The sequence below is a fragment of the Grammomys surdaster genome, unplaced genomic scaffold, assembly GCF_004785775.1.
Source record: "Grammomys surdaster isolate TR1022 unplaced genomic scaffold, NIH_TR_1.0 220, whole genome shotgun sequence".
Lineage (NCBI taxonomy): Eukaryota > Metazoa > Chordata > Mammalia > Rodentia > Muridae > Grammomys > Grammomys surdaster.
In genome coordinates this window covers 2466650-2491642 of record NW_021604665.1, presented here as the reverse complement: position 1 = coordinate 2491642, position 24993 = coordinate 2466650, and the positions used below count along the sequence as shown (strand labels likewise).

The 24993-nt window shown below is 42.1% G+C and overlaps 1 protein-coding gene across 1 annotated transcript in view; it reads left to right on the top strand.

Annotated features, from left to right (window-relative positions):
- The window catches only part of Adamts9 (ADAM metallopeptidase with thrombospondin type 1 motif 9), a 171965-nt gene that overhangs the window by 43543 nt on the left and 103429 nt on the right, over nt 1-24993 (top strand). Inside the window, exons 10-18 of the mRNA XM_028773009.1 lie at nt 5100-5226; nt 5525-5670; nt 9226-9407; nt 9499-9635; nt 11987-12104; nt 12352-12447; nt 18670-18836; nt 18927-19056; nt 19700-19826. Of these exons, the coding sequence (XP_028628842.1) occupies nt 5100-5226; nt 5525-5670; nt 9226-9407; nt 9499-9635; nt 11987-12104; nt 12352-12447; nt 18670-18836; nt 18927-19056; nt 19700-19826 (1230 nt within the window). The remainder of the gene's footprint in view (nt 1-5099; nt 5227-5524; nt 5671-9225; nt 9408-9498; nt 9636-11986; nt 12105-12351; nt 12448-18669; nt 18837-18926; nt 19057-19699; nt 19827-24993) is intronic.

The following is a 24993-nucleotide window of genomic DNA, read 5'->3' as shown; positions in this document are numbered from 1 at the left end:
AAGGAAGGAAGGAAGGAAGGAAGGAAGAGAGAAGAAGTATATTCTTTGTTTAAAAATGGAATTTCTTTTTTAATTTTTTTAATTTACTATTTTTTATTTTATTTATTCACTTTACATCCCACTCAGTGCCCCCTTCCTGATCACCCCCTTCCACAATACTTCTCCCCTTCCCCTTCCCCTAATCCTCTGAGAGGGTGGAGGCCTACCCCCTGGCTGCCCCCCCTTATACCCCTACCATGGCACACCAAGTTTCTTCAGAGCTAGGCACATCCTCCTCCCACTGAGACCAGACAAGACAGCCCAGATAAAAGATCATATACCACATACAGGCAACAGCTTTTGAGATAGCCCCCGTTCCAGTTGTTCAGGACCCACCTGAAGACCAAGCTATACATCTGCTACATATGTAGTGGCAAGCCCTTGTATGCTGAACATACTTGTATGTTGGTGGTTCAGTCTCTGAGAGCCCCAAGGGTCCAGGATAGTTGACTTCCTTGGTCTTCCTGTGGAATTCCTATCTCCTTTGAAGCCTGTGATCTTCCTCCAACTCTTCCATAAGAATCCCCAAGCTCCATCCACTATTTGGCTGTGGGTCTCTGAGTCAGCTGCCCTTTGGAACCTCTCAGAGGACAACTATACTAGACTCCTGTCTGCAAACACAACAGAGTATCATTAATAGTGCCAGGGATTGGTACTTGACAATGGGATGGGTCTCAAGTTGGGCTGGTTATTGCTTGGCCATTCTCTTGGTCTCTGTTCCATTCCCCTTTCCCTGCATTTCTTTACAGGATAAATTTTGGGTCAAAAGTTTTGTGGATGGGTTGGTGTCCCTATCACTCAACTGGGGTTCCTGCCTGGCTACAGGAGGTGGCCTCTTCAGGTTCCTTATCTCCAGCGCATTGATTCTTGGGTGCCTCCCTTATCTCAGATTTCTCTTATGTCTCAAGATGCCCCCTCCCCCACATCCCTAGGATAGGTCTGCCTTGTATGTTACCTGGTCTTTTTCCTTCGCAGCTTTTGATACTCTTTTATTGTTCTGTAGATTTGGTGTTTTGATTATTACGTGGCGGAAGAATTTTTTTACTGCTCCAGCCTGATTTGTATTCTATAAGCTTCTTGTATGTTTATAGGCATCTCTTTCTTAGATTGGGAATGTTTTCTTCTATGATTTTGTTGAATATATTTTCTGGTCCTTGAACTGGGACTCTTCACCTTTTTCTACTCCTATTATTCTTAGGTTAGGTCTTTTCATGGTATCCCAGATTTCCTAGATGTGTCATGAATTTTTTAAATTTAACATTTTCTTTGACTGATGTATCAATTTCTTCTATTGTATCTTCTACGCCTGAGATTCTCTCTTCCATCACCTCTGTTCCTGTTCTCTTTCCTAGGCTTTCCATCTCCAAGATTCCCTCAGATGTGTTTTCTTTATTGCTTCTACTTCCGTTTTCAGGTCTTGAACAGTTTTATTTATTTCCTTCACCTGTTTGTTTGTGTTTCCTTGTATTTTTTTAAAGTGATTTATTTATTTTCTCTTTAAAAGCCTCTATCACCGGGCAGTGGTGGTACACACCTTTAATCCCAGCATTTGGGAGGCAGAGGCAGGTGGATTTCTGAGTTCGAGGCCAGCCTGGTCTACAGAGTGAGTTCCAGGACAGCCAGAACTACACACAGAAACCCTGTCTCGAAAAAACAACAACAACAAAAGCTTCTATCATCTTTATAAGATTGGATTTAAGGATTCATGTGCTTCAGTTGTGTTAGACTAGCCAGGGCTTGCTTTAGTAGGGTAGCTGTGCTCTAAAGGTGTCATATTGTTGATTGTATTCTTTACAGGGCCTTTAGCCATCTGGATGGCTTTGGTCCTGGATGTTTCCTGTTGTAGTAGGTATTGAGAGAGGGGCTAACCTCAATGACCTGGTATGGCAGGCCTCTGATGGGTATCCTTTGGCTGTATGGTTCCAGATGCACAAGTCTAATGAAGATGGGCAGAGTGGTGGTGGGAGAATGGAGGTTCACCTGGGATAACAGGCTACTCAGGGACAATTTTGAATTTCTTGTGGAGCGTTTACCTTAGTATGTCTGGGTGGAGAGATGGCTTAGTTGTTGAGAGCACTGACTACTCTTTCAGAAGACTCAGGTTCAATTCCCAGCACCTACATGGCAGCTCACTATTGTCTGTAATCTTATGCATGTGATATACAGACATATGTGGACAAATCACCAATACATGTAAAACAAATAAGTGAATCAAACAAAACTTAGTGTGTCAGTGGGTGCAGGATCACAGGTTGTGTGGGAATGTACTTTTCAGGATTTCCATAGTGGTCCTTAAAAATTGAATATGACACTAATTCTTACACAATTAAGATGTGATTTCTAAGTTCTTCTAAACACAGGGTCTGCTACCAGTTGACAGTAAATAACATAAGCATGATTCCTACCTGACAACGTGCTTCCTTGATTAGGGTAGAGTCAGCCCAGATCACTAAGACTGACTGATCTCAGCAAAATCATGGGCTGTTATATTGTGGTTCCTCATCTGTCTTCTGATGCACTCACTCACTGTGTCTGTTTCTGACACATGCTACTGCTGAGAAAATCACAACTAAGAACACTTCCAAGACTATGATGAATTGACTTGTATTTAGTGAAATCATCATGAAGGGACTCCCAAGCTCCATGCAGTTTCATGGTTTCCCACAAATTCTAGACCACGGCCTTAGAGGAGGTCTGATGTGCCAGGTTTTCAGCTTCTATTTTTGCAGCCAATCAGAAGAGAAAGGAGTTCAGGACATTCTCATAGCTTCTGATGGAGTGGAGGGGGGGGTGTGCTCTTAGGCAACCTTCCAGAAGACTTTGTCTTCAATGGTTCATGAATTCAGCTAGAGAATGGAGTCCAAGCCTTCCACAGAATAGGTACAGACCAGTGTCAACCCATTTTAGAAAAATGGCTGTGCAGAGAAAATAAGTTACACTCTTAATTGTGTTTTAGAAGTTTGGTCAGGTCTATTGGCTCTTATCAAAGAGAGACAGATGTAGAGATAAAGACAGAGAGATTGATATAGACATCGATACTCTTCATAATGTTTGAAATCTGTATACATTTTGTAGATGCCAGAGGAGATGTTTATGTTGGCACAGAAGTTGTGATTATTTTGTTTGTTTGTTTCATGTTGATTGCTCAGATTAGACAGTGTATTTCTTTTCCCCATCTCATTCTTGCTTTTTGTCCAGGCCCTTCCCCTTCCCCTTCCTTTCTTTCTGCCCTGCTGACTCAGCAGTAATCTATTTTGAGCAAGATTTCTACTACAATGTTATTTTAATGAATGGCTCACTACTAATGTCTCTTTATTTTCTCTGTTCTCTTTGTTAAGCCCACAAACATTTTCATTTCAATCCTGTTTGTGAGCCTGAAGTTTGAAACTCTCTTCTTTTAAGACTTAGAACAAACATGACCTGAACAGACTTGACCTCTTAGAAAGGTGCATGTGTGGAAAATATCGTATGAACCTAAGAAAGGCTGAGACAGAAGATGACTCAGTGGGTAGCAGTGCTTCCAGTGCAAGCTTGAGAACCTGGGATCAAGTTGCAGAAGTCATGTAACCAGCTATGCATGGCCCTACACAGGCCTGCAACAGGAATTACAGGAAAAGATAGGAGGATCACCTGGGCTTGCTGGGAATCAGCCTGGCTCCAGGATGAACAAGAGACACTGTCTCAAAAAGAATATGATAGCGAGTAAAACAGGAGGACACCCACTTCCTCTTATGGCCTCTGTACATGCATACATAGGCACATACGAATACTACTACGTGCTCACACAGAGACACATACTAGTGTGTGTGTGTGTGTGTATGCATACATCCAAGTCTGATCTGATCTCAACTCAATCCACTAGCCATTTAATTCTTGATTGTTGTCCTAGCTTTCTGTTGTCATGATAAAACACCATGGCAAAAGTGACTTGGGGAAAGAAGGATTTAATTTGGCTCACAGGTTCAGATCACACTCCTTCACTGAGAGAAGCCAAGGAAGAAGACTGGAGGCAGGAACTGAAGCAGAGACCATGGAGGAGTGCTGTTTATTTGCTTGCTCCCCAGAACTTATTCAACCTACTTTCTCATGCAACCCAGGACAGCCACCAACCACATGTGGCCTCTTGAGCATTTGAAGGGTCACTGTGATCTGTGATGCTACTTATGAGCAAAGCAGGATCTAGAGACAAGTTATGGAGAGAATAAAAAATTTTATAGTCTGGACATGATAGTGCATATTTTTAATACTAGAACATCAGCAAGTGTATCTCTGTGAGTTCAAGGGTAGCATAGAGAAACATAGTTTCAGACTAGTAAAGACTGTCTTCAAAACAACGGAAGAAAAACAAATCACCTCATGGCTGGAGATATGACTCAGTGGTATAGAGGCTATATTGTTCTTACTGAAGATCTGAGCCAGGTTTTCAGCATTATGTCAGATAGCCCTTCCTCAAATGCCTTGAGAAGATGGTTACAGAGGAAGAGGCAAGGATAGCCCAAGAGTGTACTCTTCCATTCCCCATCACACCTTCCTTTCCTAGGAGGGATCATTCTTCTGTGTCCTTTTCCTGTCTCTTGTTTACCTCTACAAACCACTGAGGCCTCCTCCTTCTACCCATCACTTCTCCCTTTCCCTCCCCCACAGAGACATCACAACAGTCCAGCTCCACTTCAGAGGTTCAAGAGAGCCACAGGAATCACCCCCCTGTGGCTATGGCTACTGCCTCTTCTTTTGTCTCCAGCTCAGTTGCCTGGTCATTATGTCACACATGAACAAAAGCAGGGAGTTGAAGTGGGCTCCTCCACTCTTTGTCTTGCTGGGGAGTTTTATTGTGTTTTTATTATTATCATTATTTTTAACATCACAGGCCTCTTCCTGCTCCAGGCTGGAGAGTCTGAAATCACCAGGACAAGAGGAAAAAAAAATGTAATAAAGTTTAGGACTCTCTGTAATCGACCCCTTTCCTTTAGTCTAAGTGCTTTTGTGGAAGTGGGTTCAGAAGAATTAAGTAGCTAACTCTCCCTCCCCTGCTGTAATCAAAATTGGGGTTTTCAAATCAGTACTATTAATAAAGCTTTCGATTTTATCGAGATTGTGGAGTCTCGAAGACTTGCTAGTAGATTCTGCAAATTCATTATTGGCCCAGCTCTGCTGTCTGTGCCCCATTTCCACTCCTTATTTTTCCAAGTACACAGATTAATTGAGCAGTTTAAAGCTGGCCATTAGAGCTACCCATTCACCATAGAGCCACTCACTGGCTTGTAATTTTTAGAGCAAGCTGTAAATGCAAACACTACCTAAAAATCAATGAACAGGATATTAAAATGCCTGCAATATCAATTACACATAGAAATAGCAAATTTGCAGTGTTTCAAACCAGCACATGGGGGGGGGACTTAAAAGTGTGATGTGTTTGGTGTACAGCTGGTCCTAGGATGTCTCACAGCCCCAAGCTCTCCCTCACTGTTTCCTTTATTAAATGCAGCACTGCAAGTTCGGATTTTGTGTTCCCAAAGAAATGGAGGGCCCTGCAATAGATGGATCCTGGGGAAGTTGGAGTCACTTTGGGACCTGCTCAAGAACGTGTGGAGGAGGCATCAAAACAGCCATCAGAGAGTGCAACAGACCAGAGTAAGTTCTAGAATGGATTGCTGTCATCCCTTGTGGAAAAGGAATTCTTCTGCTGGGGGGCTGAGGAGAGAGAGCTGGTGGCCTTCAAGGGCTGGGAGGCCCATGGTACCCAAGGCACTTTAATTCCCTGGTATTCATTTCCTTTCCAGATATTCTGCTATGCCAAACTATTGATGCTTTTGCCTTGGCTGTTCTTAATGATCAGGCTATGTCATTGAACCCTAGAATGTGGGACAGCATGCTCAGAGTGAGAAGAGAAATCACAAGTTGGTGCATCCAGCATTAACTGGGGCAAGAAGAGACACCATCAGTCTTGAGGATCATTGTCTTGTTATTTTATTTGGCTCAGGGATTCCTGATGGCAGGAAAAAGAACCTATCCAGAATCGGTTGATAGGAAACAGGAAAATAGGAAATAGGAAAAGAGAAACAAATAGAAAATAGGAAAATAGGAAAGAGAAACAAATCAGAACAAAAGTCTAGTTTTAAAAGTCAGATAATTATTCTTTCTGGGTGCTTCTATTTTGCTTTTAAATTAAAACATAGTTTAAATTTAAAAATTACAATGAAATTTCAAATCTGTCAATTTGAAAAGAAGATGAACTTGCTATTTCCTTCTAGGGCTCTTTTCATAGTAACTTCTTATAAAAATCTTACTTTTAAAAATCAGGACTCGTATGTTTCATTACAAAAAATAAATTCTAAATGTTATTTTTGTCAGTACAGATGCAACACACAGGCTTAAGTTCCTTTACATAAGTATTCTTGTGTGCTTGCACACTTATGCCCGTGGATGCCACAGCACATATGTGGGGGTCAGAGAATGACCTGACGGCATCCATTCTGGTCTTACATCAGGAATCAAATTCAGATTGTCAGACTGGGTGGCAAGAACCCACGAAGTTTAGTAATTGTCACCCTCCAGGTTTTGAAGCATTGATTAGAATGAACTGGTTATGATGGAAGATCCATTAACTAATGAAGCAATACAGACATCAGTTCCATAGCGTACCCCATCAGAAAGGAGCAGTCAAGGTCGATTGAAACCTCTAACTTCCTGTCTAACTCTGGAACAGGAGTTCTCGATTAGCCATCAGCTTCTGCTGATAGGCTGGAAGCATAGGAACCAGCTTCATTATTTCAGGAGAATATTTCTTGGGCTAACCCAAATCTGATTACCCTAATTCATATAAATATACAAAGCAGTTGATATTTTTGTTCCATCCAATTTGTTGACAAAAACTCAGCTGTCTTTAAGAGTAGGATGCACCTGCAATAGTGTTTACAAAAACTCCTTCCTAACCTTGAGGGTGTATGATCCCAAATTTAACAGGTTGGGTTGTGTAACACTGAATGAATGACCCAAGCCTGCCGGTACAGAGGGATAATTAATCTCCCAGTTTCCCAAAGTCCTTTCAATTTCTATTTGGCACAAAGTAACCTTGAAAGACCTTTTTAACTAGGAGATACAGCTAATGGTATTTTCAAAGCTGAATTTCCTATAGTTTCAGTATTTGCCTCCATCGGGGAAAAAAATAGTAGTAGCCAAACAAATTTTTTAATTATGAGATTAATTTTTTCCATTCTGAAAGGTTTATGGTTATAGATTTCCATATTATACGGTACACACAAATCTGATAGGAAGCACATTGTCTAGGAGACATACAGTTCAAAAGGGCACATTTGCATTCATTAAAGCCATATGCAGAGGTAAGGAGGAAATTATAATCTGCTTTTACACAAAAAAACAAAGTCACAGACTGAGTTTGATATGCAGTGCTGGGATTGAAGACATGTGTTAAAGGGGGAAACTGGAGCTCAGGGCACGGTAAGGAGGGGGGAAGACTGGAAGCCAGAACCAGCCTTACCACCTACAGCCTCCTCCCGCCTAGCTATGGTCATGATGTGTCTCCCAGCCCCTAAAACCTCTGCTTGAAAAACAGAACAAAACCTGTTTTTTGTTTGTTTGTTTGTTTGTTTTTCCCCTTCAAAATTCAATTCTTACAGTTAGGATTACTCCGAAAAATTCACTGAGACACAAAAACTGTAAACTTTTTCTTGGAGCGCCATGGTGTTTTGAGATAGTTGTGTGTTCTGAGCTGTTCAAGGGTTCTGAGACCTCCCCTACCTCTCAGATGAATTTGGCCAGCTGCTGATAGCTGTGGACAGGGGAGTTGTGTAACTTATACTCTGGGTCACATCTGGAAAAGACATGTGCAAAGTTTCATGCAGAGAGTAAATTGGAGTGTCACAAAAGTGTGCCTATTTGAGGGGCACAGAGGTAAGGAAGCTAGGGTGCTTTCTCCTCCTCCTATGAAGTGGGTCAAAGGTGAACATATGGGATGTATGCTGTTCTAAAAGAAGAGTTGTTGGAAAGTAGATGGGGAAGGACAAAATGACAAGCAGCGGAAGATGGTGTGTTCCTGTGGTCGCCTGTCAGGGAGTCAAGGTAGAGGACCAACTAGAAACAATGGCAGCACTACCTTTTTCTACAAAATTCTTACAGTTAAAGGACTATAGTCACTTGGGAGAAGGGAACAAAACCAACCTCGGGTGTTTTGTTTCATGCTTGACATACTATCCTCAAAACAGGATTACAAAAATCTAAGTCTGGTGATGTATGCTTGTAACTCCACCATTCTGGAGCTGTGGGATAGGAGGATTGGGAGTTCAAGGTCATCCTCAGCTCCATAGGGAGTTTTAGGACAGCCTGGTATAGTCTAAAAATCTACTCTCAAAGAAAACAACCACAAAACCCACACATAAACTAGCCACACCCCATTTCACAGTTTTAAGTGCCAGGCAGTGTTTGACTGATTTACTTATGTTGACACTTGAGCAAAGCTGGAGTTGAAGGGCTACAGAGTGCAAACCTGAATCTGGAGCCATGTCCTTACTGGGGGAGGAGGACCTCCTGCAGGGGACAGAGGTGGGGAGGCCAATTGGTCTCATGGACAAGGGGCCTGGGATATACAAGGTTGCCACAAGCAGCTGTTCTGCAGAGATAAACCACTGGATTATTTTCACAGAATTAGTGGTCAGTATTTTTCTTAAAATGAGCTGAATCAAGCTGGAAGACTTGGGAACTCTGATCCCTGAGTAGATGAGTGGCCCAGGGTTGTCCAAGAAGTCTCTGGAGATGATCACTGTGGTGAATCCAGCCCCAACACAGTAAGGATGCAGCGGCCCTTGGGGGCAGTCCAGAGACTTGAAGTAGAAGTCACCCAATAGAGTGCTTTGAGTTCACAGATAAGTACTCTGTGTTGAGGGCAAGATGGGACCCCAACATGATGAATAGGTTAGAGAATCTTCTGTGGGATGCAAGGGTGGGGTAGCCTTGTGGATCCATGGACAGGGACACAGAACACAAATGTTACAAACTAAAAATATTGGCCCAACAGCTTCAGGTAGGTTTTCAAGTGCTCAAGTGATTTCGTCTTCTGTCATTTGCTAACTCAAAGTTGTTTCCTTAAGACCCAGCAAATCATACTTGAAGTCATAAAGAGTAGGGACATACTTTCCAATACATTGTGTCTGTTGTTTTCCATTTTCTCAGGCCAAAAAATGGTGGGAAGTACTGTGTAGGGAGGAGAATGAAGTTCAAATCCTGCAACACTGAGCCCTGCCAGAAGCAGAAGCGAGACTTCCGTGAGGAGCAGTGTGCTCACTTTGATGGCAAGCACTTCAACATCAATGGTCTGCTTCCCAGTGTACGCTGGGTCCCTAAGTACAGTGGAAGTAAGTGTACTGGGGCTGGAGCATGTGGCTTGACAGGCCGGCATTCGGTCCAGGCATGGAAGTCACATTGCATCACGATCTTCCTCTCTAGTTTTGATGAAGGACCGATGCAAGTTGTTCTGCAGAGTGGCAGGAAATACAGCCTACTACCAGCTCCGAGACAGAGTGATTGATGGAACCCCCTGTGGCCAAGACACAAATGACATCTGTGTCCAAGGCCTTTGCCGGGTGAGTCCATGTGACATTTTCTTCATCGAACGTCCCGTTACCAAATTGATTTGTGGCTTCCTTAATAGAATGACAGCTGCTTTTATCTGTGACTAGCTCTTAGGCAGTGTTTCTCCAGGTGTAGTCCATGGATGCCGTTCTGTCTTCATCATATGATTCTGATGCATGTTGTACCAAAATTTGAGAAACACTATTCTAGAGTTTTCTTGATGCTTTCAGTCTCTATGACAATCTATGCAAAAGTTCTTCCTGAATATTTATTATACTAATTTACATACACACACCTTTACCATAACTGAGTGATTAAGGTTAAACCCAAGAACTTCCTTGCACACACACACACACACACACACACACACACACACACACACACCATAACTGAGTGCTCGAAGTTAAAACCCCAAGAGCTTCCTAACAGAAGTGTTTCTTGATTGAATTGCCTGTATTTCAGAACAATGGAAGGAGGAGAATCTAGCCTCTTCCAGATGTCTCTGTCATTTTAACTACAATTGCCTCACCCAAACCATGCTGGTCCATTAGTGTTGGAAAGTGAGCTGAGAAACCCATGGCAATGTGCAAAGAGTCTGATGTCTCAGGGCATGCCACTATCTTGTGTTTTCACTAATCAAAAGTCATTGATAGCTCAGCCAAGCTCTAAACTGATGAAAGTGTTCACTGTAGGTGGCCCATGAGCCAATCAGAGTTACTAGTGGATCAGATTTGATTGAAAGGTCACCTAGGGGCTGGAGAGATGGCTCAGTGGTTAAGAGCACTGGCTGCTCTTCCAAAGGTCCTGAGTTCAATTCCCAGCAACTACATGTTGGCTCACAACCATCTGTAATGGGATCTGATGCCGTCTTCTGGTGTGTCTGAAGACAGCATGTACTCATACATGAAATAAATAATTAAAAAAAAAAAAAAAGACTGGGCTGTGGTGGCACACACCTTTAATCCCAGCACTTGGGAGGTAGAGGCAGGCGGATTTCTGAGTTTGAGGCCAGCCTGGTCTACAGAGTGAGTTCCAGGACAGCCCGGGCTATAAAGAGAAAATCTGTCTCGAAAAAAAAGAAAAGAAAAGAAAGCTCACCTAAGGGGCCAGAGAGATAGTTCAATGGTTAAGAATACTAGCTGCTCTTGTAGAGACTTGTGTAGGGTTCCCAGCACCTGCATGACATTTGACAGCCATCCCCTAAACTCAGTTCCAAGAGGATCTGATATTTTCTTCTGACCTCTGAAGACAACAGCAGGCATGCATGTGGTTCACATACATATGCAAGCAAAACATTTGCATGCATAAAATTAAATATTTAAGAAGAGAGAATACCTAAGAGGTTTGCCTACCCCTCAGCTTGCACTGGCTCTTTTGTCATTCCACTCAATTGCAAAGCACTGAGCTTCTCAAAGACAAATATGCACTAAGGAACAAGACATGAGAAGTCTCTCTTCTCCTGCAGTCTTGGCTGTTGCCAAGATCCTCCCTGGATTGGCCAGGGTCGTCCCTGGAGCTCAGCGCACACCATTTCATTGCTTTGCTAGGGAAACAGATTGCCCTGTCATACTTTGCCAGGTACGCAGAGAAAATATTTCAACCTTGCAGATTGCACAGCAAAACAGACACCCAATGTCTCCTGATAATTTGGAACATCGCCATGTTGAAATTCTAAACATCAGCAGGATCCAGCAGGGAGTGATTTGATTTGTCCCTTAGGCTGTGCAGTTCTCGGGTGTGACACCAGCATTGCTGTTCTCCTTTAGCTTTCGTTGCTGGGCAGTTTTTCTCATTTACTCTGCTTTTGCACAGATCATTATGTCTCTGACTTTAATCTGTACATGAAGCACCTGGTAAAACTGGTTGAAATCCTGGTTCTGACTCACTAGAGAGGAGGGCCTAGTGCAGTGCTTCTGACCTTTCCTAATGATGTGACCTTTTAATACAGTTCCTCATGTTTTGGTGACTCCCAAATATAAATTTGTATTTTGTTGCTACTTCGTAACTGTAGTTTAACTACTGTTAGGAACCATAATGTGAATACCTATGTTTTCTGATGGTCTTAGGTGATCTCTATGAAAAGGTCTGTAGACCCCAAAGGGGTTGTGACTCATAGGTTAAGAACCACTGGTCTAGGGGTTCACTACATCTTCAGCATCCAGGCTGTTAGGTGACTGTGGGTTCAATGACCACATCTTAAATTGTGAACTGAGGACAATTTGAGTTCCCAACCTTTGCAAGTTTTAAAGCTGATGGCTTCTTTGTCATTTGTGGACTCCTGTCACTGACAGGAATGCATGACTTGCCATTTGATGATCTCTATAGTACTTACCACTTATTTCAATTGTTTTCTTTTAAAAAGCAAGCTGGATGTGATCATATTTTAAACTCAAAGGCCCGGAAAGATAAATGTGGGATTTGTGGTGGTGATAATTCTTCATGCAAAACAGTGGCAGGAACCTTTAACACAGTCCATTATGGTAAGAATCTGCTCCTACGAATCGGTGGGAAGGAAACATTTCAACATAAATTGTTAACTTCATATAATACAGAAAGTATTACTGTGAAGGACAAATTCAGCCTTGCTGTGGTATATTATTAATCTGGCTATAAAGTGTCTCATAGTGGTAATTGTCTTTGTTCTTTGTTGCCTGCCTTTTATTCCTCTGTCCTTGGAGGATATGTAATGTTCAGCAGAATACTGATTGTCTGCCAAATTCTTTGCAGGTTACAATACTGTGGTCCGAATTCCAGCTGGTGCTACCAGCATTGATGTACGGCAGCACAGCTTCTCAGGGAAGTCTGAGGATGACAACTACCTAGGTAAGAGCACAGGAATTCTGAGTCTCCTTCTGGAGCAGAGGGCACTCACTACTTCTTTCCTCTGTTTCACACTGCAAGCTTCCTTCCATAAAGAAGATGATCTTGAAGTCCACTATTTTATTTTTTCTCCTGAATACGCCCTCAGACTACTGACTCAAGGGTTATGTTGTTGTGGTGTTCAATAGCAAGGGCTTTGCTCCAGAACTTATAAATACCCTGACTTTAGTGTAGATATCATAGAGCATGTTTTCTTAGAAGCATAATTTGACTTCATTTTTATGTTATCCGCTCTAACCAGGAACAGACTCTTTTTAGGCCTATTCCATATTTTATTAATCCTGGTATGTATCTCCATTTCTCCTTGCCAAAAGAGTCTATCATGACATGCATTCTTTAAGCCATCATTATAGAAATCAGCCTATGTTATAGGTTTTTCAATTTTTTTCTCTCACACATGTTATTTTACGTATTTTCTTGTACTTGACCACATAAGTAGTCCATACATATTCCTCATTTTTAAAACCAAAACACATCAAAGACCTCTGTTGATTTTTTTTAGCAGCCTTCCAACCCAGATCAACTTCTTGCTCTTCAGATCACCTTATGTAATTATGAGATTTGCCCACTGCAAAAAGGGAAGAACAGGAAGAGTGGAGTGACAGAAAGGGATTTGGCAGGTCACCTCGTGCAACTAGGTTCCTCGGGCCTTGGGGCTTGACCTTATATAACTGGTACTTGGCTCTAGAAGAAATCAAAGCTGTCTTGCTGAGTAGTCCTTGTTTAAAAAAAGAAATTGATTTACTGTTTCTCCTAGAATGTGCTGGCAGGAATTCTATTTGTCCATTTGAGAGAAGCCTATAGAGGTCTGCTCTAAGCATTCAGACATGCTAACGAATATTTGTTGAATCAAACGAGAACTTACGTATGTATTTTGAAATGTCTGTAGGAGCTCATATGTGCATAGCCAGGCATGCTAGTCATGCTATATTATGTGTGACTCTGCTGGGGTCTTTTCTGCTGTGTCACCGTCCTGTATTCACTTGCTTATTGTGTACCAGCATTGCTTTCAACACAACAAAACAGATTCAAATCACGAAACTTGTCTTAAAGCCTTCTTCTCATGGGTCAAGAAAGACAATAAGCAGAAACCTAATAAGCATGGTCCATACTGGAAGAAGGTGATAAATGGTATTAGAAATCCAAGCAGCACCCAGAAAAATGGATTCCAAGGATAAGGTGGAGACGAAACATTTACAGCATAGGGACAGACCATTAAAGAAAGTTGTTGTAGAGGGAGGGCGTCTCTGCAAAGGCTTTGGGTATGTGTGTGTGGAGATGGTGGTGGAATGTGTGTGTGTGCATGTGCACAGATCGTATCACCTACCCTGCTCTATCTCTCTTATTACTCTTATCAGTACTCTTAATGAACCCGGGGCTAGCCTGAGGGCCAGCAAATGATCTCTCTTTGTCTGGCAACCATATCACCTGGGCTTACAAGCCTGTAGAGGCACACACATTTGGGTGGGGGTGGGGTGGTTGTATTCCTTTCCTCAATGGTTGTGCATCCATCGTTCTGACTCATCGTTCCCAGCCTCTATGTGCAAAGTCTTTGAAGTCAAACTCTGTAAAGAGCAGATGGAGGTCTGTGTGCCTGATGCCGAATGCAAGGGGAGAATCTTAGAGCTAAATGGTTTTACGAAGTCATCATTTTGAACCGTGTAACTATTGTAAGGACCTTGTTGTAAACTCTAAGGGGCACAGGAAGCTGTTGGTGGTTTTGAGCTGCTGCTGCTGCTACTGCTGCTGCTGCTGCTGCTGCTGCTGCTGCTGCTGCTGCTGCTGGATGTTTTCAGAGGAATGTTGGGGTGTTATCTTGAGCATCTCTGGTTAGGAAGTTGTATCAAGAACTTTTAACATGGTAGTATGGACCTTAACTCCAGTACAGAGAAGGCTGAGGCAGGATGGTGTGAATATGAGGCCATTCTGGGCTACATAGGAAGAGATTGTCTCGAAAATTAAAAAGGAGGAATAAAGAATAAAGAGAAAGATGCTCTGAAGAGGAATGCAGCTGGCTTGGCCTCAGTGAGGAGCATGGAGGCGATGCTGAGTGGTAGGGGTCCATATCCATCTTCAGTTTGGAGCTCTCTTGATTTGTTGATGGATTGAGTGTGGTGTAGGAGGGGGAAAGAAGGGCCAGGGGTTGTTGTCCCTGGGTTTAGTTCTTTGAAGTCTATGAACAGAACAAGATGGCAGGCACTGTAATTCCAGCACTCAGGAAACACAGTCAAGGGGATCAGAATTTCAAGGTTACTTCAATTACATAGTGAGTTTAAGGCTAGCCTGGGCTACATGAGACTCACTCAGAAAAAGAAAAAAAATGAAAGAAGGAGTGAGAAAGGAAAAAGAGAGAGAAAGACAAAGGTCAGAGCTGTGTTAGTGTCAAAGGAGGGAAAAATTCTCAGGTTTGGATCTAAGCAACGAGGAGGAGGCCGTTACTATCACGGAGATAGGACTTGTTACTTATTCATCCACACAATTCTAGTGATTTAAGGTCAGAGCTGTTGCCTGCATCTTTAGCATCTGATGCAATGTGCATATGAAAAGCCCTAAGTACTTGCTGAATTGCTAAACAGCCATTGATAGTGCTTCATAGAAAACGAAATTCTCCTGAAGATAGAGGTTCATCTTTTTCAATAGGCTATAAAGCCTTATTTGTAACTAATTACTAAACAGCTGCATCTGTTTTTTAACACCAAGTGGTAGCTTTACAAGAAAATGAACAGGACTGGACTGTAGCTCAATTATGAAGCATGGGTTTACAATCAAACATTTATTGGGCCTAGGTTCTGAGCCACACAGACAGATATGCAAACATGCATATGCACAGGAACATACACGTACTCACACATGCATGACTTAAAATAAGATAATTAACAGGCTTCTGGAAACCACCTTCAAGTTACTTTTGGGGAATCCCACATTTCGCATCCTATAATTGCTCAAAATATGTCAGGCATTTCCACCCCACCCCACCCCACCCCACACACACACATACTTAGTTATAAATCTGAGCTTGTAGTAGTTTTTATGTTCTGAGTTTATCCTAATTAAGTTAAAGAGCATGCCATGAAGTATCCCTTATAAATTAATTTCTTGAGAGCCTAAAACCATGTTGAATCCTTCTGTCCCTCTGTTCCGAAGGAGGAAATTTCTCTTCTATTTTCCTTGGGAAAATAACCTCTGCCCAAGTGCTGTCCGCCTCGGTTCTGTTGATTGTAATAAGCACATGTGAGGTGGCTGACCTCAAGTGGAGTCTGCTGACAATCTTTTCTTCTTTACTGGGCATTTCTTAATCTCCCCATGAAAGAATAAGAAGAAAGTTAAAGGGGACTGGTCATCAGGAACGGGCAGTATGGGGAAGCCACTGCTCCGCCCAAGGGAAGCCCCTCTGAAAGCAAATGTGGAGTGTGCAAGCATTGATGACAAGTCACAGCCCACTGAGTGTGAAAACAGGTCTCTGAGAGAGCTTCACAATGGTTCAAGAAGATCTGGTTTGTAAGGAGGATCTGGTGTCACACAGGCTGGAGTGTGTGCATATTTACCCTTAGCTTGAAGCAAGGTGCTGTTAGCAGATCCCTTTAGGTACTTTACAGCCCACCACCCTGTTTTGCTGAGCTCAGTTATTGTGTCTTGTTGCTAAGCAACCTTCATCCTTATTCCCAATAGCTATGTAAAGATTGGTCAAGTCTCGCACTCTCACTGTGTGTTTTGAGGGAGAATTCTTTTCTAGTGGAACCTCTGCACCACCCTAGTTCTGATGGCAGGAGGGACAGCAACTCAGGAAATTAGCTTCCCTAATCTCATTAGCAGGAACTGGAGCAGGGGACTCTGGATTTGGGAAAATGGTTTGTTTCTTGAGGTACTGAAGCAGAAAGCCTGCCAGTCAAAGGTCACCTTCCACGGGGATCCCTCTTGTTGGGTTAAAACCATGTTGTACGGCCCATGCCTTGTTCCTCTCTCTTCAGGAGATGTGACCATTTTTTGTGATACTTATTTGCCTCTGGGATGCTTAGCCCTGGATTAATTCTGGCTGTGGGAAATCACTCAGCCATGCAGTACAAGAGAAAGCCAGAGTTTCACTTTATTAATACCTTTACAGAAGTGTGCGGGCATACCATTTATAGGAACAAATCATGAGAAGGGTTTTACATCATTTGAGGTCTTCTCTCATTGTGCACTCACTACTAACTGGCATAAGAAACAGGTAGTGAGGAGTGGCCTTCTCCCTCAGTTCTGTTAGAAGCAAGAGAAGCAGCTGAAGCCATGGGAAGAGACTTGAGGCTTAAAACAGAAGACACCATGTTCTTTGCAAACAAAGCCAGATTGATGTTCAATTTATAACTCTGGCACATGACATTTCACTGCCCTGTTTGGGATAGCTAGCATGTGACTTATGACGGTGTTGACCACACATCATGCTATCATGTACAAGTGACCTGCTTTGGAACCACCCTGTGGTGCCAAGGGAACAATCACATTTCTCTGTGACCCATTGGAAACACACATCTCACTTGGCTGGCTGGTCGTCAGCATCCAGAGCTAAGAGTAAGTAAGGTGGGGTTTTCTGAGGTTTGAACCAGATAGGGAAATAAGCATCAGGATGGAAGTGCTCTGTTCTCCTCTCCAGGGTGTCAGCTTCAGTCACTCGTTCATCTTAGCAGCATCTTTCGCTGGCCTACTAAGGGTTGGGATCTTAGGGTTTATAGAGGTGAACTGTAAAGTGGTTTTAACTGTATGAAAAGGTTCCTACAGGGTAACAAAACACGCCACAGTGTTAAAGAGCTTAGCCTAACCATATCTCGGTTCTATTTGTAAACAAGAGAAAGAATGAATGAGTGAGTGAATTTGCCTACTTGACAAATGTTTGCTGGCTCTCTTCTTGGACAATTTTCGTGTCTCACAAGCTGTGGAGACAGATTAGAAGCTGGTTAGAAGCTGGCTGGCCTTGGTAAATGAAGTTACTGATTGGTTAAATCATACTTTTCTTGTTTGTACATCCGTATCTACCAATGTGTGACATGTGTAACAGAGCAGTCTCACAGAGGTGTGGTAAGTAGTACATTACAAGCTGCTTGTTACAAGTGGAATGGCTGGCCATGTGGGAACGGGATACAGGTGTAGAAGACAGGCTTATAATGCAGCCAAAATTGTATGACAAGTGTTAAAGAAAATTGATCTTATCAGGTTTTAAAAAATATACGTTTTTAACATTTTATTTATTTGATTGAAGTGATATGCATGTGTTACTGTGTGTATAGGAAGGTCAGAGGACAACTTGAGGGAACAAGTTTTCTCCTTCTATGCAGGTCCTGGGGATTGAACTCAGTTTGTAAGGCTTGGCAGTAGGTGTCTTTACCTGCTGAGCCACCTTGCTACCCCACACTGAGATTTTCATCTTTAGAAAATTAATCTAAAAACTTGAAAATATCTCCCTCCTATCTAACCAAATTATGTTTTAATTTCGATCGTGCCCTGGCTGTTGTAATGGAAAGTAAAGTGATCCACAGAGATATTTTGACATAAGTTGCCCAGTCAAACCAGGTGGTTGAAGGTTTTGTGTTCTTAGGACTCAGTTCAATGGCAAATTGAAATGCAGTCATTTTAGAGAGAATTTCTGATTATACCAGGCATTGTGGCTACTGCCTTGATCTCCACCACTCAGGAGGCAAAGGCTGGGGCGATGTTGCAAGTTTGAGGCCAGAGTGAGAAATGGGGAATTTAGCCCACTAAAATATAAGGTTTTTCTTCTTTTGCTGTTGTCTGATATAGTGGCATATGTGTATATCAGATCTTAATACTTCAGCCTCTGTCTATAATCCTGCAACTGTTGCTGTTGTATGATTAACTTCAGGCTACTGAGGACTTCTATATCATATTTCTCTTAGTTTATGTAGAAAGCATAGTAGGTAGGTGGTTTTCTTTATCTCTATAAATAAAGAAACTGAGACCAAGAAGGATTGATCACCCAAGGTCACATGGAAACCAAGACTGTGGAATCATGTCCTGGCTGACAAGCATCAAGTCTTCTCTTCTGCCAGAAACCTGCCTGCCAATCAGGGTGTTCTTATTTATTTATTTATTTATTCATTTATTCATTTATTTATTTTTCAATACAGCTGGTCACTGGCAGCACCTCACCCAATTCTCTTTTCCTGTCTGCAGCTTTATCAAACAGTAAAGGTGAATTCCTGCTAAATGGAGACTTTGTTGTCTCCATGTCTAAAAGGGAGGTCCGAGTGGGAAGTGCCGTCATTGAGTACAGCGGATCTGACAATGTGGTGGAAAGACTGAACTGTACGGACCGGATCGAGGAAGAACTTCTCCTTCAGGTAAACACTCGGCTGGTGGCCAGTGGCTCTCTCTCTCCTCTTGGCACTGCAGGCCAGCAGACTTCTCCCCAACCTCTCCACACATTACAGGTGTTGTCCGTGGGAAAATTGTATAACCCAGATGTGCGGTACTCATTCAATATTCCAATTGAGGACAAACCTCAACAATTTTACTGGAACAGTCATGGGCCGTGGCAAGCATGCAGCAAGCCCTGCCAAGGTATCTGCTCAAGAGTTTCTGCCTCTATGGGTTTGAGGATGGGGGGTGGGGAGTGAGGGGGCTCTGTTTCATTTATTTACTGATTTACTAATTTTTTTTAAAAGAACAGCTATGTACGTACAATCTGCAAACCTTCTAACTGCATGCATCTTCTCATCTCTTTTACTCAGACCTTTCTGGTTGTTTCAGTTGTCACGTTGACCTTTAAAAGATTCAGGTCATGCCAGGTCACACTGCATTTTCCCCTAAGAAGTTTGAATGTATGTGTGAAACCACACAGAATCAATACTGCCACTTTAATTTTCCATCATTTAGCTTTACTGGCCATAATTTGTATTAGTTTTGTTTCCTTTTGTTAAGTTAGGGTTAGCAAACTATAGCAATAGGATCAAATTCATCCCCCACCCTCTTTTTATTACTACAGTTTTATTAGAGGCTGGATACATCAATTTGTTAACAATCTGTCTATGGGACAGGTTTTGTCCTGTCCTGGTAGAATTAAGAAGTGTGGCAGAGATCATATGGCCAAGGAAATTGAAAGTACTTACTATCTAGCCTTTGATAGTAAGTGTAGGAGAGTCCTTGATCTCAGTTATTTAGAGCAGGTTATTTCCTCGGCATAATGTCCCTACTCTTTGCTTAGGGGAGCGGAGACGAAAACTTGTTTGCACCAGGGAGTCTGATCAGCTAACCGTTTCTGATCAAAGATGTGACCGGCTGCCCCAGCCAGGACCTGTCACTGAAGCGTGCGGCACAGACTGTGACTTGAGGTGCGGCCTCTGTTTTCCTTGTATCTTTCAAGTGGGCTTGAGGGGAGTCTCTGTGGGGGATGTGATGGAGACAAGAGTTGCCAGTCTTTTTCTAGCCTTCCAGTGTTTTCCTCACACAAACTCCAGCCAGTTTTAAACCATTTAGTCGAGATCTATAACTCTGGATTTCTTGTTCTCCTAAGAATTAAAAATAGTTAACAGAGCAGAGCACTTGTCAGAAAACAACTTGATCTTCACAACCTATTGATGAGCTTTTGGCCATACCACCAAGTCAGACATTATGTAAGAATCCTCATGGTGTTCCCTTTCCATCCAGAGCAGACACCGTGCAGAATTCTTAAGTGCACAAACATTTCAGTGTCCACATATAGCAAACACATCAGACAGAGAGAGACAGAGAGACAGAGACAGAAACAGAGAGAGGCAAAGAGAGAGACAGACAGAGAGAAAGACAGAGAGAGAATATGTTATTAATGTAGAGGCATGGAGGAAATGAGAAGGAAATGCAAATATGACTATCTAGGTATTTACATAATTCTGTGTTTAAGAAAGGTATGTCATCTGATGGAAGAAATATTGAAGGAATGGAAAATTCTAGAGTGCTTCTATTGCCTGAGAGGGTGACTGTATAAATGTCCAACAGCAGGAGGGCTGTATTGTACAATCTGTATGCCAAGTCTGTGAGATTATTAGCATAGACTAGCACAGGAATGCGATAAGGTCTCTCCATTCACAAGGAGCAGAGTAAAGACAGAAGCATTTGGAAGTTCCACACTATGGTGCCAGGTCCTCATAGTGTTAGCTACCTGGTGCAGGAGTACAGATTATAAGGTCTTCTTATGTGTCTGAGAGGAAAACAGTGCCATGATCAATGAACAGTGTTCTGTCCCAGGAGTCAGAGGGGCAGCAGTGACATGTGCATCATAGATCTCCCAGCCCTGGCCTGAGGTTCTTTCCACCCTGCCACACCTTTTCTGAGGCTATTGTCACTGGGTTTCTCAGTGGCTTGCCAGTAAGTATGAACAAAAGTCGCTGTAAAAAGTAAGATGTTAAAAAGTTTTTTAAAAAAAAATAAAAAGGAAAGGAAAGGAAACACTTGGCAGTGCTTTATTTTAGGTAGTATCATATAAACCTATTTGCTTCACTCAATTGAGTTACACTAGCTAAGTTAGAATTAAGTAGTCCTTTGATGGGAAATTAGGCTGAAGAGTCACTGAATTCTTGCACAGCTTTCTTGAGATGCAAGGTTAACAAGCTAAGGAAGATGGCATTCTCAGATCACTTTAAATCCAGCCATCACTACATCTCCTACCATTTTCCAAGTAATTATGGTAGAGTAAGCCGTCCCTAAGATCCGGGTTTTTCTTTGGCTTTCACAGAAGTGGACATGGAACCTAGACAATTATACATGTTAGGCTAGTGTCCTGCCGTTGAGTTAACCCCAGCTTTCTCTCTACATTTTAAGATAGGGTATCACTAAACTGAGAACTGTTTTTGACAGCTATATATAATATCCCCACAGTAATAGGATAGGTTTTATGATTCTATTAATATAATTAATAGACTATGAATTTTTTCAGATACTACTACTGTCTTAGTCATTGTGCTATAGCTATGAAGAGACACCATGACCAAGGCAATTCTTATCAAAGAAAGCTTTTAATTGGGGCTTGCTTACAGTTTCAGAGGCTTAGTCCATTATCTTCACGGCAGGGAGCATGGCTGAAGGTAGGCATGGAGCTAAAAGCTATACTCTGATACTTAGGTATATGTGTGTGGTACGGGGCTGGTATGACTTTTTGAACATCCCAGTGACACCGTTCTTCCAAAAAGGCCACACTTGCTCCACCAAGGCCACGACTTCTAATCCTTCTCAAATAGTCCTGCTCCCTGATGACATTCAAATAGATGAGCCTACAGGGGCCATTCTTATTCAAACCACTACAACTACAGCATAGATTGTATCATTATTTTATACATAAAAATATTAAAACTGACTGTTGCTAAGTAGATTGCTTCAGATCACACTGTCTAACCTAACAGCTGAGGCTTAAATGTGGCCCATCCGATGGGAGAGGTTGTGTACTTCAGCTCTGGAAGAAAGCTGCTTCCATTCTTACTTTGTTAATGCTGAAGAATGATAGTCATGCACCCCATTCTGCAATCCCATATATGAGAAATTAATCTCTACCAGTGTGTGTCCTGCTTCATTCATTCGTCTACACTGGGACTCCACTGTCTGACTCCGACTGGGGCTAGTCACATCCTGAATGATACTTGCAGTTTCTGTAGGTCTGCTACCTCAAACATTAAACCAACGAGTCTGTAAAAAGCATTTCAAGAAACAGAATGTGTAAAAAGCAAACAAATAATATTCAATAATCCTATTTCAAGCTTATCCAGCAAATATCCTTTTCAAAGAGGAATTAATGTTTGTACTGTTACTTCAAAAACCAAATACTTTTCTCTTTGAGCAATCTCAAGACGAGTCATAATTCAGGATGCGACAGTTCTGGTTTCTCCAGCAGTAGACACTGTTAAGCATAATGTTCACACAGATGCTAAAAGCCAGTACAGGAGAAGATAGCCTCAACTCAGAAAAGTGTCACCTTAGGTTACACAGAGTATCATAAGGATGCTGCTTCCTCTTTGGCTGATTTTTAAAGTGAGCTAAAACTCAGCACAATCACTTAATAGTCTGTGAGGAAAGTAGGGAAATAGGGGCAGGAAGATTGAGAGTTTGAAGCCGGCCTAAGCTACAATGTAAGACCTTGTCTCTCAAAAACCAAAGGCCTAGGATGCAGCCTGAACAAACATGGACAAGGCCTGGGGTCTGCTCTCCAGCACTACACAAGGGAAGGAAGCAAAAATAGAAGTTGCCTGGAGAGTCAAATGCCAAGGATAGCATAGTCGTCATCATCATCATCATAATGGCTAATTTATTGCATATCCTCCACAGGTGTTAAATGCTACTCTCTACCTTGTCCCATTTAACCTCCCACCTAGTGATCAACTCAGGCTCTCTATGCTAATAAGCTTGAAAGCTTCAATTCATACCCAATATTTGCTGATTAAATAGCACATACTCTGATTTTTTGTTTATATTCTTGTCATAATACCAGATAAAGTTTCCGTCTGAATTTTTTTATTTGGATCAATAGTGAGGTCAGTGTGTTATTATTCTCTAAATTCCCTGTTTAGAATCAACTTTTTAAAACATTTTGTTTTTTGGAAACTCTGCAGAGGCCAAGTGGGGACAAGAGCCGGAAGCACAGAGCTGAATGACCAAAGCAGTTCTGATTGCAGATAAGGAGGAGAGGGGACTTCATCCCTGTTTTCTCATAGAGGTAGCAGATCGAGTGTGGAGGAAGTCAAAAGCAGAGGGCAGAAAGAGTTCAGGGTTAGCTTTAGAGCCACACAAAGGGGCAAGCTTATGGCTTGTGCCTGTAGTCAGCTAAAGACTGTGTCTTTCAGTCAGTGCTTAGACGCATCTTTCACTACTGACTTTTTACTGACTGTTGAGAAGATTAAAGGTCCCTGCTAAAAATATGCGGAGTCACAAACCAAGCCTAAGGAAGATGCACTGTCCGTTTTGTCCATCGGTCAATCCGTTTAATCAAAACTAATGCTGAAATCTGGCCAATCAGCTGTGAGCACAACTGAGCAAACAGAGAGGGAATGGTAACTGGTTGGTCAGACTCCAAAGTAGTTTCTCCCAGGCATGTTTATGGGATCACTAGTCAGATGAAGCAACTCTTAGCCTGTGTATTTGAGAAGCCCTCCAAAATGTTGTCTTCTTCATATGGAAGTTCATGATACTGGTGAACATTGCGAAGCTCTAAAGGTGTACAGTGTAGAAATCCAGTTCTTCTGGGAGTTCTCAAAACCATTTAATCCAGCCCTCATATCCACCCTACACATGTAACACATTTATCTTATTCTTACTTATTAACCTATTAAAACACAGGTTTTATTTTACTTTTTAAATGTTGGTGGCTGAACACAGCACTTTTTGCCTACTGGGCAGGGCTCTGCCATTATATTCCCAGTCTTCGGATTTCTGAGGCAGGAGCTCTCTCTGTAGCTCAAGCTGGCTTTAAGGTCACAGCTCTTCGGCTCCCACCTCCCAAGTACTGAGATACACATATACACCTGACTAGAAGATACTATCCTGAAATAAAATAGTTAAATATAATAATAGCATTTTATTTCCCATAGAATGAATTATAAGCACACCATACTGAAGAACAGGCCACTGTCCAGAAAGAATATAGAACAAATTAGGTATCATTTAGAGTTCACTTGTTTTTATAGATTCTTCTTGGAGATCTCTGCTTGGCCCCTGGGGATTATGGGATGATAGGGAAGTGACTTTGGCAGCCTGAACTGCAAAGTGCTTTCTTGTCAGAACATCTCCCTCCTTTCCCCAGATGGTAAGGGAAGTGACCATGGAGGCATGAGAAGGTAGCCAAAAATCAAAGTGCAGATGAAAGTTCCAGATGCCTCTGTGGAACGAATTCATTTTTTTTTCTTTTTTGCCTCACTTCCTGTAGGAAGTGACAGTTTGCCCCAGCTGGCCTGTGACAGGATGAGATAAAGCGTGAGTTTATAAGCCCTCGTTTATTGTGTTAGAACAAAATCTCCCTGACGCTATTTCTGTGTAATGGAAAATCACAGCCCACTTTCCCTGACAGTGGTCAACTCTGACCTACTTTTGGACATTACTTAGAAATTCCTTGGTAAGGGTGTTGGCTTGAGTTCCTCTTCTTTCCCAACTCCTCCCCTACACAGGTGTGTATGAGTGAACTGTTAGAACTGAGAAGTGGCACACCACCCAACTGCTGAGATGAAGGGAATTAACAATGGGAAATAAAATCCCCTGGAGGTTAGAAGGAAATTATCTTTTTCTAGATTTTCGGATACATTTCAAGATCGCTAACTTAAAATTTTGAATTAAACATTTTTTATTTATGCTTTAAATTCAAGCACTTCAGACTCTGTTCCTGTTGCACTATGAAAAATAAGAGTAGTTATTAATATACACGGTGCACCTGCTGTGTGTCAGAAGGTTCAGTTATGAATATCAGAGATATAATGGTGGCAAGGGCTTACGGCTTCACATCTAATTTTAAAAGTGTATAATGAGAGTTTGGGAGACAGCTAATTT